The sequence below is a fragment of the Podarcis melisellensis genome (assembly GCF_964234715.1).
Source record: "Podarcis melisellensis genome assembly, chromosome: 14".
Taxonomy (NCBI): domain Eukaryota; kingdom Metazoa; phylum Chordata; class Lepidosauria; order Squamata; family Lacertidae; genus Podarcis; species Podarcis melisellensis.
This window is the reverse complement of record NC_138546.1, coordinates 52,413,914-52,429,025: the sequence shown is the minus strand read 5'-3', so window position 1 is coordinate 52,429,025 and position 15,112 is coordinate 52,413,914. Positions and strand designations below refer to the sequence as shown.

At 45.1% G+C, this 15,112-nt stretch overlaps 1 protein-coding gene across 4 annotated transcripts in view; it reads left to right on the top strand.

Annotated features, from left to right (window-relative positions):
- The window catches only part of SIN3A (SIN3 transcription regulator family member A), a 64,174-nt gene that overhangs the window by 22,594 nt on the left and 26,468 nt on the right, over positions 1-15,112 (top strand). For all 4 annotated transcript variants that reach the window (XM_081887603.1, XM_081887602.1, XM_081887604.1 and 1 more), the window contains exons 2-9: positions 6,042-6,263; positions 6,853-7,029; positions 9,490-9,596; positions 11,164-11,458; positions 12,036-12,284; positions 12,933-13,085; positions 13,613-13,771; positions 14,789-14,872. In XM_081887603.1, coding sequence (XP_081743729.1) covers positions 6,075-6,263; positions 6,853-7,029; positions 9,490-9,596; positions 11,164-11,458; positions 12,036-12,284; positions 12,933-13,085; positions 13,613-13,771; positions 14,789-14,872 — 1,413 coding nt within the window. In that variant the 5' untranslated portion in view covers positions 6,042-6,074. The remainder of the gene's footprint in view (positions 1-6,041; positions 6,264-6,852; positions 7,030-9,489; positions 9,597-11,163; positions 11,459-12,035; positions 12,285-12,932; positions 13,086-13,612; positions 13,772-14,788; positions 14,873-15,112) is intronic.

The following is a 15,112-nucleotide window of genomic DNA, read 5'->3' as shown; positions in this document are numbered from 1 at the left end:
TAAATCTGATGCAGTGTTAATAAGTAAGGGGATGCACGCAAGGGGCAACATATCCTAACATTACATATATGCTATTGAGGGCTGAGCTGGTGGTGTCCTACCATTATAGGGTCATAGGGCCCAATGAAGATGTTGACCCAGGTTGTGGCAGCGGTAAAAATGGGGAATTACATTTTTGGAATCATCAGGGAAAGGATTGGAAACAGAACTGGAAATATCACAATGGCCTTATACAAGCCTATGGTGCAGCTGCACTTGAAATACTGTGTACAATCCTGGTTACCTATTTAGATATATCTAAATTTGTCTGGCAGGGCAAAAAGCCCAGAATAAAATTTAAGATTTTAACTGATGCAAAGGAAAGGGGGGGATTTGCCCTGCCAGATTTTAAACTTTACTATGAAGCGGCAGTATTCTGCGGGCTGAAGGACTGGCTACTTCTTGAGAATAATAATAATAATAATAAATTTTATTTATATCCCGCCCTCCCCACAGCCGAAACTGGGCTCAGGGCGGCTAACAACAATAAACAGTACAAAAGTATAGCACAAACAACACTCTAAAATCATTCATTATAAAATTGATTCAAATCAAGCCACTGGCAACCATTGTGCCAGAGCTCCACGAAGATTGTCGAGGGAGGGAGTCAGGCTGTGCCCTGGCCGAAGGCCTGGTGGAACAGCTCTGTCTTGCAGGCCCTGCGGAAAGATGTCAAGTCCCGCAGGGCCCTAGTCTCTAGTGACAGAGCGTTCCACCAGATCGGAGCCACAGCCGAAAAAGCCCTGGCTCTAGTTGAGGCCAGCCTAACTTCTCTGTGGCCTGGGACCTTCAAGATGTTTTTATTTGAAGACCGTAAGTTTCTCTGTGGGGCATACCAGGAGAGGCGGTCCCGTAGGTACGAGGGTCCTAGGCCGTATAGGGCTTTAAAGGTTAAAACCAGCACCTTAAACCTGATCCTGTACTCCACCGGGAGCCAGTGCAGCTGGTATAGCACCGGGTGAATGTGGTCTCGCAGCGAAGACCCCGTAAGGAGTCTCGCTGCAGCATTCTGCACCCGCTGGAGTTTCTGGGTCAGTCTCAAGGGCAGCCCCACGTAGAGCGAGTTACAATAATCCAATCTGGAGGTGACCGTCGCATGGATCACAGTGGCTAGGTCAGGGCGAGAGAGGTAAGGAGCCAACTGCTTAGCTTGGCGGAGATGAAAAAATGCTGCCTTTGTTATAGCTGCAATCTGCGCCTCCATGGAAAGGGAGGTGTCGAAGATTACACCCAAACTCTTAACGGATGGTGCTGGCACTAATTGCACCCCCGCAAGAGATGGGAGTTGGCCCCCCCCGATCCCATATCGTCCCGTCCCAGCCACAGGACCTCTGTCTTCGAAGGATTTAGCTTCAACCGGCTCCCACGTAACCATCCAGCCGCAGCTTCCAAACATCTGGTCAGTGTGTCTGGGGCCGAGTCAGGATGGCCATCCATCAACAGATAGAGTTGGGTGTCATCAGCATACTGATGGCAACCCAGCCCAAAACTCTGGACAAGCTGGGCGAGGGGGCGCATAAAGATGTTGAAAAGCATCGGGGAGAGTATCGCACCCTGAGGTACTCCACACACCAAGGAGTGGCGCGATGACAATTCCCCCCCAAGCGCCACCCTCTGTCCCCGACCAGAGAGAAACGAGCGCAGCCATTGAAGGACTGTGCCCTGAATCCCCACGTCGGCAAGGCGATGGTCTAGGAGTTCGTAATCGACCATGTCAAAAGCTGCTGACAGATCTAGAAGAATCAGCAGCCCCGACCCGCCTCGATCCAGCTGTCTACGAAGATCATCTGTTAGGGCAACCAGAGCCGTCTCGGTCCCATGACCCGCACAGAAGCCAGACTGGAATGGATCCAGAGCCGATGTTTCATCCAGAAACCTACCAAGCTGTTCGGCAACCGCTCTCTCAATCACCTTACCCAGGAACGGAAGATTCGAAACCAGGCGGTAATTGGATAGATCTAAAGGATCTAATGATGTTTTCTTTAAGAGCGGGCACACCACTGCCTCCTTCAGTTCCGCAGGGAATGTCCCCGTGCCAAGGGACAAATTGATGATATCCCCCAGGAGGGCCCGCACCTCGTCTGGACACGCTCTAATCAGCCAAGACGGGCATGGGTCGAGAGGACAGGTGGTGGGCTTTCCAGCTCGGAGGAGTCTGTCCACATCGGCTGGGGATATCCGGTCGAAGTGGTCCAATACTGGACCCGAGGACAGTCGAGGGGCCTCCAGTTCCTTTATTGTATCCAAATTGGCAGGGAGGTCATGGCGGAGCAACAAGACCTTCTCCGCAAAAAAGCTTGCAAATGCCTCACAGCTATGTGCCAAATTGTTATTTAAATTTGGCTGTCCCTCAAGGGACGTTAAAGACCTGATTATACTAAATAATTGTGCCGGGCGAGAGCTAGCGGATGCAATGGAGGCCGAGAAGTAAGACTTCTTAGCAGCCTTCACCGCCATCTCATAGGTTTTCATAAAAGCCCTATAAGGTGTTCTTGAGGCTCCGTCATGGGCACCCCGCCATACTCGCTCTAGCCGTCTGAGGTCCCGCTTCATTTTCCGGAGCTCTTCGGTAAACCAGGGAGCCCGGTTTCTGCGGGGTCGCAGAGGGCGCTTAGGTGCGATCTCATCGATGGCTGCCAGGAGCTGGATATTCCAGCCCTCAACAAGCTCAGTCAATGAGTCGCCAGGGGGAGCAAGGTCTCACAAGGCTTGACGGAATCTATCAGGGTCCATCAGCCTCTGCAGGCGAGCCCAAATTGGCTCGCCACCTAAGCAGGGTGGGGGTGGAAAGTCAATCCTGGCTTTCAGAGCGTAGTGATCAGACCATGGCACTTTCATCGAAGGAGACATGATCACATCTATACCTACGCCAAAGATCAAATCCAGCGTGTGGCCTGCTTGATGTGTGGGGCCCGAAACAAACTGGGAGAGCCCTAGTGTCGCCATGGAAGACACCAGGTCCAGAGCCTGTGAGGAGGGAGTGGCATCAGCATGGATGTTGAAGTCCCCCAATACCAATAGGTTAGGGAACTCCAAGGCCCAGCCAGCCACCGCCTCCAATAGGCCTGACAGGGTGGCTGCTGGTGCGCTAGGTGGCCGGTACACCAGCCAAACAGCCAAGCTCTCCTCGGAGCCCCACACTAGGCCAACACATTCAATGCCGGGGATCGATGGCGATGGTAGAGCCCTGAAAGGACAATCTTCCCGAATTAATAATGCCACCCCTCCCCCCCGGCCCACAGTCCGGGACTGGTGGAGGACCATCTCTCGTAAGGTAACTGTTGCCCCTTCGCGCACCCAGGTCTCCGTCACACAAGCCAGGTCGACCCCCTGCGAGGTAAAGAAATCTCGCAGGGTGGCGGTTTTGTTGCCTATAGACCTGGCATTGCACAGCACCAGTGACGGAGGTGGCTAATCCTTGCTCACCCTACCCTCGTCCCTCGGGATGGGGCGCAGATTGGAAGGGGTACGAGCATATCCATATTTCGATCCCCTTCGCCTATTACATCTGCCCCCACCGCCATACCTCCCTCGCCCCTCCACGGTAGCAATCCCAAGCCTCATAGTAGCCTCCATTGATGGCAATTAATGTTATTCTTTCGCAGCCTAAAACAATAAAAACAAAAACAACCCAGAAAAACAATAAAACAATACAAATAAAACTACAAAAATAGTAAGTGGCAGGAGCAGTCCTTGTGAGGCCTCTCAGGCCCCGCCCTGGGCCAGATGGTGAGTGGCAGGAAGGGGCAGGGCCCTCAGACACTCACTCAGGAGAATCCTCCTGGGCAGCAGAGCACAGCAGTCCTTGTGAGGCTTCAGGCCCCGCCCTGGGCCAGGTGGTAATACAGACCTTTTGGATTTAGAAGGTTTCAATAATACTTTTGGGTGGCATGCATATTTGTGGTATGACAAGGTTAAAGCTCATAAAGGTTTTAAAAATCATATTGTCAGGAAAGCACTATTTAATGTCTGGACTAGATATAAAGACTTGTTGGAAAATAAAACTCCAAGGTGGTTGTCGCCAATGGAAGCTAAAGCTGTTAAAAAGCTTAATATGGAGTCTAAATGGCCGAGATATTGGGAAATTCTAGAATATGAAGGGGACAGACTGAAATTGCAGAGTTTTGAGAAATTAAAAGGGAAAGTGAGAGATTGGCTTCATTATTATCAAATAATGGAGGTCTTTAAGATAGACAGGAAAATCGGCTTTCAGGTGGAAAAATCAAAATTGGAGAGTGAGTTGTTAGAATCCAGTACTAAAAATTTGTCAAAAATGTATAACTTGCTGCTGAAATGGAATACACAGGATGAAACGGTTATAACATCATGTTTGCTGACTGGGAAAAGTTGTGGACCACCAGGATGAAATTTACGGCATGTAATGCCTTAAGAGAATATGTTATGAAAATGATTTACAGGTGGTACATGACCCCAGTCAAGCTTGCAAAAATCTATCATTTGCCGGACAATAAGTGTTGGAAATGTAAAGAAAATGAAGGCACTTTTTTCACCTTTGGTGGACATGCCCAAATATTAAGGCTTTCTGGGGAATGATATATAATGAATTGAAAAAGGTATTTAAATATACCTTCCTGAAGAAACCAGAGGCCTTTCTCTTGGGTATTGTCGACCAGGGGGTGTTAAATAAGGATAAAACTTTTTTTATGTATGCTACAACAGCAGCAAGAATACTCATCGCAAAGTACTGGAAGACACAAGATCTACCCACCTTTGAAGAATGGCAGATGAAGGTGATTGACTACATGGGTCTGGCAGAAATGACGAGCAGAATCCGAAACCAGGGAAGAGAAACAGTGGAAGAAGATTGGAAAAAATTTAAGGACTATTTAAAGAACTACTGGAAAATTAATGAGTGTTAAAATTATGTTGGAATAGAAAATAAGCAGTTACTAGTGGTAAAGGATAAGTCAAAGAGAATAAGTAAGATTAAACTTAAGTTAAAATAAGGGAAGGATTTGCTGAATAATTGATTAGAAATTGGAATACAGAAAGGGGAAGTATGAGGAAGTCGGGGAAGTAAACTATAAGAAAATAAGATTTTGAAATTGTACTTGTTTTTTGTTTGTTGTGTCTATTGTATTGTTTTGTTTTTGTTGTTATAAAAATGATGGAAATTTTAATAAAAAATTTATATATAAAAAAATACAATCCTGGTTACCACAACTCTTAAAGGATATTATGATGCTGGAATTCAAATCCTCACTCAGCCATGAAATTCACTAGTTGTTATTGTCCCACACGTGCCTAAATTTCAGTCCCACTGTCCTCTCTGTATGATCTGTTTTGCTATGGCTCCTAGCTTTTATATCTCAGTTTCTAACACTGCAGACAACCCTTGTGAAGTAGATTAATATTTGCAAACAAAAACACTTAAGGAAGCTTTTAAAAAGCAGGTTAACCTGAGAAGTAGGTTAGGCTAAAAGAGTGATCTGCCAAAGGCCATTCAGAAGAACTTGGCTAACTCAGCTTGGATTGAAACTGGTCTTTCTTCCGGTGGGGTGGGGGTGGATTAGGATCTGCACAAGCAGATATGGTAGCATTTATCTTGTATATGGTGCTTTAGTTCTATAGTTTGGCATAACTGCACTCATGAAGCCATCCAGTTTCTGTCAAGTTTATCATGATACATTTAAGGTGAAACTAAAATGTAATGTTTGTCCACCTATAAATCTTCAGTCTAGTCACATTACACCCTCTAAACTCGTGTTTCCCAAACTTTGGTCTCCAGCTGTGTTGGGACTACAATTCCCACCAACCCTGACCCCACTGGTCCTGCTTGTGAGGGATGATGAGAGTTGTAGTCTAAAAACAGCTGAGACCCTAGTTTGGGAAACACTGCTCTAAATTCCTACAAAGAGCAGCCTTTGTTTAAATGCATAACTAGAATCTTTGTTGTTTTGTCTCCTTGATTTTGAAATAAAATTTTTACTGTTAAGGTTGACAATTCGTTGCTTCTATTTGTCCATTCCTCTTCCTAACAGGTTTTATAGTGCTTTCCTGAGCATGAATTCAGAATGAAGCGGCGATTGGATGAACAGGAGTCACCTGTGTACGCGTCACAGCAGAGACGTATCGCCAGCAACACAGAACCATTCCAACACCAGCATCGTGTTCTTGCTCCAGCACCTCCTGTATATGAATCTGTTTCGGAGACCATGCAATCTGCTACTGGGATACAGTACTCTGTAACACCCAGCTACCAGGTAGAATTGCTGTCATGTTTTTTAAGCTTATGTCATCTCAGGAAGTTCATCAATCTTCATTGCTCTGTGGGCAAACAATAACATAACAATAAAGAGCATGTTTTCTCTCTCCTCCACCTCCCAGTGTGTGAGACTCAAGCCTCCTTGCCCTTGGAAGTAGATACAGTCTTGAGGCCCATTATTTAACAGTGCAATCCTCAGCATGTTCGTTTGGAAGTAAATCTCATGGTCAAGCTGGTACTGTCAGTAATGGGGATGGGTGTATCAGTTTAAATAGGTGACAGGGTTCTAGCCATGCTCTTCCTGTGCCCAACTGTGGGGACTCTGCACAGGGATGCATCATTGTTGTTCAGACATGTCACTCCAGGCCAGGCTTAGCTTTCTCAAAGGAGCACTTGAAAGCAAAGCTCTAGGCTGGACAACCAAAGATGCTTCAGCAATATGAGTTCATTTTTTGCCACAGATGTTGCTTTGATGGAAGTTATTTGGAGTCATCATTCCCAGGTGACCTCCAGAGCAATTGTTTGGAGATACCCATGCTGGCATAAGGCTTAACCCTAGTGGCTTGTCTCTATTCTCTCCTTCCCAGGTGTCCACTGTGCCGCAGAGCTCCAGCAGTCATGGGCCCACTCTCGCAACTGCCCATAGTGGGCATCACCATCCCAACCCACCCCAGCCTCATGGCAGCCAAGTGGTGCAGAGTCATGCTCACCCAACTCCCCCTGCAGCACCAGTGCAGGGGCAGCAACAGTTCCAGAGGCTGAAGGTAAGGTCTGAGGTAGATTAACTTGGTTTCATTTAACCTTTCTTCAGAGAAGCACAGACTGCTTGGGGAAATGAGAAAGTTACGCTGTTAGCTCAAGTGGATATCCACTTACTTGGTTGCAAGTTGCTTTGGGTTGCCGTTGGCAACATAAAGCGATTAACATATTGTATAAATATATAAAATAAAGTGTTGTATGGCTGCGGGCTTTTAGAACTTTTAGGTCAGGGGTCAGCAAACTTTTTCAGCAGGGGGCCAGTCCACTGTCCCTTAGACCTTGTGGGGGGGCCGGACTGTATTTTGAGGGGGGAAATGAACGAATTCCCATGGCCCAAAAATAACCCAGAGATGCATTTTAAATAAAAGGACACATTCTACTCATGTAAAAACATGCTGATTCCTGGACCATCCGTGGGCCAGATTTAGAAGGTGATTGGGCCTTAGTTTGCCTACCCATGAAGTAGGTTAATCCTGGTTTTATCTAGGGGATGGTATGCAGTTTTTGTATGAGTCTTTGCTAGCAGCTTTTGGAATAACTAGTCAAGGTTTGTTTTTGTGCCTTGCTGCAAACTTGACCAGATAAGCTATAGTGGTGTACATTGAGGAATAGCAGAAATAAGATACATACCCTGTTTTATCAATAGTTTAGTAACACTGAAGAACTTCAACTGTACTGTTATGGTTTTCTCTCTTCTTCTTACATTGCTGTTAATCTAACTGCATGGATCTCATATCTTGGCTGTTAAAATGTTTCTTTTCCACTGCCACCCCTACATAAAGGTCAGCAACAGAGGGGGAAGCAGAAGTCAAACAGCATTTAAGTCAGTGATGGAGGGCCTGTGACACCCCCTCCCCCAAGTTCTTGTTGGACTCCGGTTCACATCAGCCTTAGTCACCACACTAGTGGTCAGGCATAATGGGAGTTGTATGCCAGAAACAATTGGATGGCCACAGGTTCCCAATCTTTTGGTTAAGGCCACTTGCTGTCCCACTAAAATTTTGTGCAGGCCTAGGACGTTTTGATTACTTGCATGTTCACCTGGACAAATTATTGTATTTATATACCACATTTTTCTTTCAACAAGCTCAAGGTGGTGTACATGGTTTTCTGCCTCCCTATTTCACCCTCACAACAACCCTGTGAGGTAGGTTAGGTTAGGAGATGGTGTTGGGCCCAAGGTCTCCCAGGGAGCTTTATGGTTGTCGTCCTTGGCCAAGGAGGGCATGTCCCTGACAAGGGCATGTGTGAACTCTGATAGCCTCTGATCATCTCTTCTATAGGTTGTTTTGTTACGCTGTATTCAATACTAGTCCTACTCAAAGTAAACCCTCTGAAATTAATGAACTTAAGACAGTCCTTTTCATTAACTTTTATTCTGAGTAAGGCTGACTTTACATACATCCCATTTCTTATATGTATGTAAATATCTACTTTTGGGGGGTGTTTCTTTGTCCTGTACATGTTTTCTGTTACAGCATGTGCTGTTGCCACTGTCAGTCGCAGTGAGTATTACTTTGTGAAAGTATCTCTGGTATAGCTCTTGGCTGCGGCCAAGAAATGGCCTGCGGGGGGTGGGGAGAGAAGCCCTCTGAGGCGTGTTTCTCCATTTTTTAAAAGAAATTTGCCAACCAGCAATTGTGCCTTGGTTGTCGAACAAAAAAGTGAACAAAAGTTTCTATCATTGAACTCAGGAAAACTGTTACGTAAGTCTGAGGAAAGAGCACATGCATAGCCCAGCTGTTGCAGGAAAAAAAAACTTTTTAAAAAACAGGTTTTCACTCAGGCTGAAATATTGCTTAAATAACCAGCCTGAAGAGTGGCTGTGGTACAGTATATTGTTTTTCTGCACAGCACCCTGCTTATGAAGGGTTTGCAATTTCAGGCTTGTCCACTAGACATTTGTTTTAAAAGCCTGCTTGGAAGCCCTGGATCCATCACTCTTCTGGGTCTGTGGAAACAGGCGCTCTTATCCAACCCTTTGTAATTTGTAAATTTCCCCAGAAAGCAGCAGCAAAATGCACATCACAAAACGGCCGCACCCATCACAACGTAAAACAGGAAAGTAGTGTCAGGTCCCTTACTGTGCCCCTCCTTGGAACTTTGCCTTGGGCTGCAGTAGCACTACTCACTTCTTGAGAGGACTGTTGTGTTGCATGACAAGAGATGTGAAGCTCGAGAAAGGCCACCCCCCCCCCAAAAAAATGGTAGAAGTGTGGGACAGACTATTCTCCTCCACTCTTCCCAGTTCTCTGTTTTCCCCCAGGTCTTTATATCTCTTATGTATGGCTGGGCTTCACAGAAGAGAGAGCTATACACAGTGCAGAATTGCTTTCTGGTGGAAGAATAAGTTTTGCTTAACTGCTTTTTTCTATCTCAGGGGTTGCATTCCCTGTGCATGTGCAAGAATGGAGATAAAATGGTGACAGAAAGACATGTTCCTAAGTTGCTTTTGTTGGTCCTAGGTGGAAGATGCCCTCTCCTACCTTGACCAAGTGAAGCTGCAATTTGGCAGCCAGCCTCAAGTCTACAACGACTTCTTGGACATCATGAAGGAGTTTAAATCTCAAAGGTGCGAACCTGCTGTGTGCTTTATTTTAACAGATGCTTCTTTGGGCCATGTAGTATTTCACTAGTAAGGTCAAAATCAAATACCTGACAATATCACACATTTGAATCTTTCCCTTTGTCTGCCCTAAATTCACTACAGTCCTATCTTGCCTGCTGTTTTTTTCTTGTGCTTGTTTTCATAATTCTACTCGCAGCCAAACTTCCTTTTTTAGCCCCTGATCTGGTTAAAACCCCTCATGCCTAACACCCCCATCTATAGTGGGTCCCAAAAAAGCAGTTTGCTCTTAAGTCTGCCTTATCCAAGGTCCAAATCATAGTCTGGATGCGCTTGATAGGTAGGGCCTGAGCATGCCTAGTGTCTTGATAGGAGGTTGTCTGAATACATAGGAAGAGAATCAATAGCAGCCATAGGAAAACACAAGTAAAATGTGAAAAAGTGGCTGCATCACTAGATATGGTTCTCAATGTATTTTGAGAAAACTCCTCTTTCAGGGAGAGGCTTTTATGCTTCATGTTCACTTTTGCAGCTGCCTTTTTTGCTTTTGAAGACTCACTTGGAACCTGTCTCATCGACTTCCACTGTGGAAGAAATGCACGTAACAAAATTAAGAAGTCCATGATTTACTTTCTGATGTTGCACTTTAAAAAGAAAAAAAATGAATTTTTATTAGATTTTTTAATATACCCAAAGAGAAATAAAGCAAACAGGAGTTGCCAAAGTATCAAAATAAAAAGGAAATGATAAATACTACCAACAGCCACTTAACTTGTCATTACAGATTTGATACTTGTATAAAGATTGTTTCTTGGGGGAGGGGGAAAGAAGTAGATGCTTTTGGGGGGGCAGAAAAAGAAAACACAATCCCTGAGAACTCTTTTTTCTCACCCCCTCCCCCATGAGATTTAGAATCTTGAGTTTTAGCAATAGATTATCAGACAAACTTGTCCTGTTCACCTTTTTGCTTATTGTGAAATGCCCATGCCTATATATTTTCTTTATTTATATTTTCTTTATTTATATTATCTGCCTTTCATTTAAAAAATTCCAAAGTGTTAATAAAAACAATTCATAAAACAAATAAATTCAATTTGTAACCAGCAAATAAGCATTAAAAATAAAATCTTAAAAAGCTAAAAACAGAACAAACAATTCCAAAACCCATCTACAGTCTAAATGCCTGGACAAATAGGCTCTGACAGCTTGTGATGTCATGCCAGGTGGGCTCCTGATGAGGGGCATTCCACAGTTGAGGTGACACCATAGGTAAGGCGCTCTTCTTTATAGAAGCATGACATATTTCTGCTAAAGAGGGTAGTTGAAGCAGAACCATTCCAGAAGTTCTTCAGGCGTGGGCAGGCTGGAAAGGAAAGAGGTGCTTGTTCAAGAATTTGGTTACTTTTATTTCCCCAAGCAGCATGTTTTGTTGGCAGCTTGCCTGCCTTATTTTCTGCTAGTAGCTATAATGGGGGATGTGTTCTCTAAATGTAGTGCTATGCATGTCTGAAATGTGTCAAATCCACAGAGGAGAGCTGATCTCTCTCTTCCTCCTTGTCTTTTGATTTCACAGCATTGATACTCCAGGAGTGATTAGCCGGGTGTCTCAGCTGTTCAAAGGCCATCCTGATTTGATTATGGGTTTCAACACTTTCTTGCCTCCTGGCTACAAAATTGAAGTGCAGACTAATGACATGGTGAATGTAACGACACCAGGGCAGGTTCATCAGATCCCGACCCACGGCCTCCAGCCCCAGCCTCAGCCCCAGCCCCAGCCCCAGCATCAGCATCAGTCTCAGCCATCAGCACAGTCTGCCCCAGCCCCAGCACAGCCAGCACCACAGCCGACACCTGCCAAGATCAGCAAGGTAACCTCAAATGAAACAGGTAGTCTCTAGCTTAGAAGTAGGGACACCTGTGGTTTCCGGACAGAGAAGGCCCTCTCAAGGGACAAAGTGAGGTTGATTTGGGGTTTTGTCAAGGAGGCATGTTCCCAAAGTGGAGAGTCAGAGACAGATAGCTGACCTTTGGGGCACAATCCACCAACACATTCTGTGCAAGAATCACTGCACGAGCACAATATCTGTTTGGAATTTCCCTCTTCAGGCACAAAAATTTCTGGGCCAACCAAGCTTCTGCAGCTCTGCTTTGTTAGCATACCATAGTTGGTGTTGTGTAAATGATCTAGCTAGGTGGATTCACAAGGGAATAGCACTGCCTTTGGGAAAGGAGTTGAAGTAGATGAGCATCTCGTTCCTTTCATCTCTATATTGCTGCGTGGTTATTCTGGGCAAGCTCAGTATCGTCCTGAGGTAATAATAAGTTTTGCTGTTTGTTTTGCTTTTGAGCATAGTCAAGCAGCACTCTGGAGGGCTCACTAAGGGCTCACTCAATACGTGGCTGTTCAGGAACCAGTGTAACCCAGTGTCTGCTTTTCATTCCCAGCCATCCCAGCTACAGACACATACACCAACCAGCCAGCAGACTCCCCCAATCCCCTATGCATCCCCTCGCTCTCCACCAGTCCAGCCCCATGCACCTGTGACCATCTCTCTTGGATCCACACCATCCCTCCAGAATAACCAGCCGGTTGAGTTTAATCATGCAATCAACTACGTCAATAAGATCAAGAATCGTTTCCAGGGACAGCCAGACATTTACAAGGCTTTCTTGGAGATCCTCCATACCTATCAGGTGAGTGGGCAACTGCACAAGTCTTAATGACACCTTTCTCCTGTTCAATATTCACTTTTATATAGAAGAAACGAGTGGCTTGTCAAGCAAAGCAGGAAAAGATGATTACTGGGTGCAGTGCTATTTTTCTAGAAAAAGAGGTACCGGAACTCACCCTGAACACCTCCCTTGTTCTCTTATAATGGCAATGGCGCCCACCTGAGAGGTGCCAGAACTCAGTTCCGGCAAGTTCTGCCTTAAAAAAGCCCTGACTGTGTGAAACATTACAAGTAGTAAATCCCCAGCCACTTGACATTAGCTCAGTTTTGCTTCAAACCTACCTGCTTCAAACCTTCAAAGTTCCTACCTGCAGAGCAGGAAATTTTCTCCAGAGATGCTGTTTAAAAGCCATCATTAATGGAGATGAGTCATACAAAGGGTGCAACAGTTGTAGAACAGCCAGATGTGCCTCTCAAGTGTCTGGCCCTCCGTGGAATCCTTCCAGGGGCAGGAAGGAAACTTCTTCCGTGTCCTTTTTATCTTGTCATCTGATGCTTTTCTCTTGAGCTCTCATGCTAGGTGTTGTGGATTTTCTTTAAAGAACCAGGAGAATGAAACTGGTTAGAACAGCTGCTCTGAGCTCTTCCTTTCCCTTCCATCTCATGACAGAAAGAGCAGCGGAATGCCAAGGAAGCAGGAGGCAACTACACACCGGCACTGACTGAGCAGGAGGTCTATGCCCAGGTGGCCCGTCTTTTCAAGAACCAGGAAGATCTGCTCTCGGAGTTTGGGCAGTTCCTGCCAGATGCAAACAGCTCTGTGGTGAGTTTGCTCCTAATGTTGTTACTTACAGGGCACCTTGAAGGAGAGCATTGCTTATCCTGTTCTGCTTACTCCTTATGTCATAGTGTAACTTTTGAAGCACTGGGATATGGATTAATTAATGAGGTGGGGGGATATTTAATTATAATAATTAAATAAACAAAATAGATTGGACTTCAGAGCAAGAGTTCCTAATTAGGGTTTCTATTGAAGACAGGAGAGCCTAGTGTGCTCTGGTCCATGGGGTCACGACTAAACAACAAATTGTCTTATGATTCCCTTTTAGAGTATCACAGGCAAAGAGCCAATTTTCTTAGTTTCCTTTCTGGAAAGGATATACTTTGCGTGATGTGAGCTGAGTCCTGTTCTCTACGCCCGCCCCCACTGTCCCCCCCAGTTAACAAGGCCATTTTAATATCAAGTTCCTTGAGCTCTAGAGCTTTGCCTGGGTGATTACAATTAAATACATTTGCCTGTATGGGATACTGGGATCAATAAATGTATTTGTACATTGTTGTTTAAACAAGCTTTTAAGCAAGACAACTGCAGAGAAAGTGGAGTCTGTGAGAAATGACCATGGGGGCACAGTCAAGAAGCCCCAACTTAACAGCAAGCAGCAAAGACCTAATCAGAATGGCTGTCAGATCCGGCGGCATGCCGCAACTGGGACAACTCCTCCAGTGAAGGTGAGCATTGATCATCATCTTCATCAATAGGCTGATACCAGATACTGCAATGGTCTGTTGCAATGAAAGCAACAGAGTCCCTTGTGACCCTTAAATGTTGTATTGTGGCCTAAGCTTCTGTGGACTAGAGGCCACTGGATCAGATGCATGAAGGTGTTTCATTAGTTGGTAGATGCACATATTTATGTTTGAAAACGGTAGGATTGGGCTGGAGGAGGAGACCATGAAGAAGGTCACAGAAGGTCTGCTGCATTTCTGCATAAAGCCCAAACAAGAACAGAGTGAGCTGTTAGTGGGACAGCGGTCCCTGATTGACTGTATGCTTAGTTGTAAGTTATAAATGGGCTCATTTTAGCTGGAAAATCATTTGTTCATCACAGCCTATCAGAGCTTTTGAATCATTGTCTTCCTAATATTTATTTATTACAATAACATTTCAGGATGCGATGCAAATTCTTCTGAAGGGAATGGAGGGGCCGTGCTGCTCTAGGAGAAAAAACTCATAAGCAGGGAGTTAACCTTGGTGAGAGTGAGGGAACAGCCAGTAAAGGTGTTCCATGGCATCTGGGAGCCCTTGTGTGAGGTCTGCAAGAAAAGGTTGAGGTCCTGGGTGAGGAGAAGGCAGGCTTATAATCTTTTCTGAGACCTGGGATGCCAGCAAATAAGGAAGGTTGTTGAACTCTTGTTGATCAATTAACTTGTTGCAAATGAAACAGTGTTTGTAATTCACCCTTTGTATTTTAATGTTTTCCCTTTCCAAGCTGATAATGAAAACCCAGGGAAGAGTTAGTAGTATGTATCTACTGACTGGTTTTCTTATATGCCTACTTCATATGCCTTCAGTAACCATTGTTTAACCCTACCAAAACAACAGTAATGTATACCATTCTCCACTTCTCTGGCTTCTCTGCAGCAGCTTAGCAAAACTAAAATATTTTGCAATAGGCATCAGCCCAAGTATTATCTTTCGACTCTGGTTTTTGAAACTCTTTTGCGGCTCATTCTCTCTTTCTGCAGAAGAAACCAAAGCTGCTCAGTTTGAAGGACCCTTCAGTGGTAGAAGCTGGAAAACATGGGACAGAGTCTCTGTTCTTTGACAAGGTGAGACTTTGGATGACATCTGCTGAAGCAGCCATTGGTTTTCAAACAGCCCTAGCGCTTTCTTTTATTTGAGTCCTACTCCCAGATCAGAGTGCATTAGGAAAGAAGCCTTAAGCCTCCCAGATGTTACCTGTCTGTCAGTCTCAGCATCTAACGGGGGGGGGGGGGCTTTTGACCTTCTCACACAACTTCTGCATCACTGCCCCTTTTCACACCTCAGCTGGCTGTATATTTCTCCTG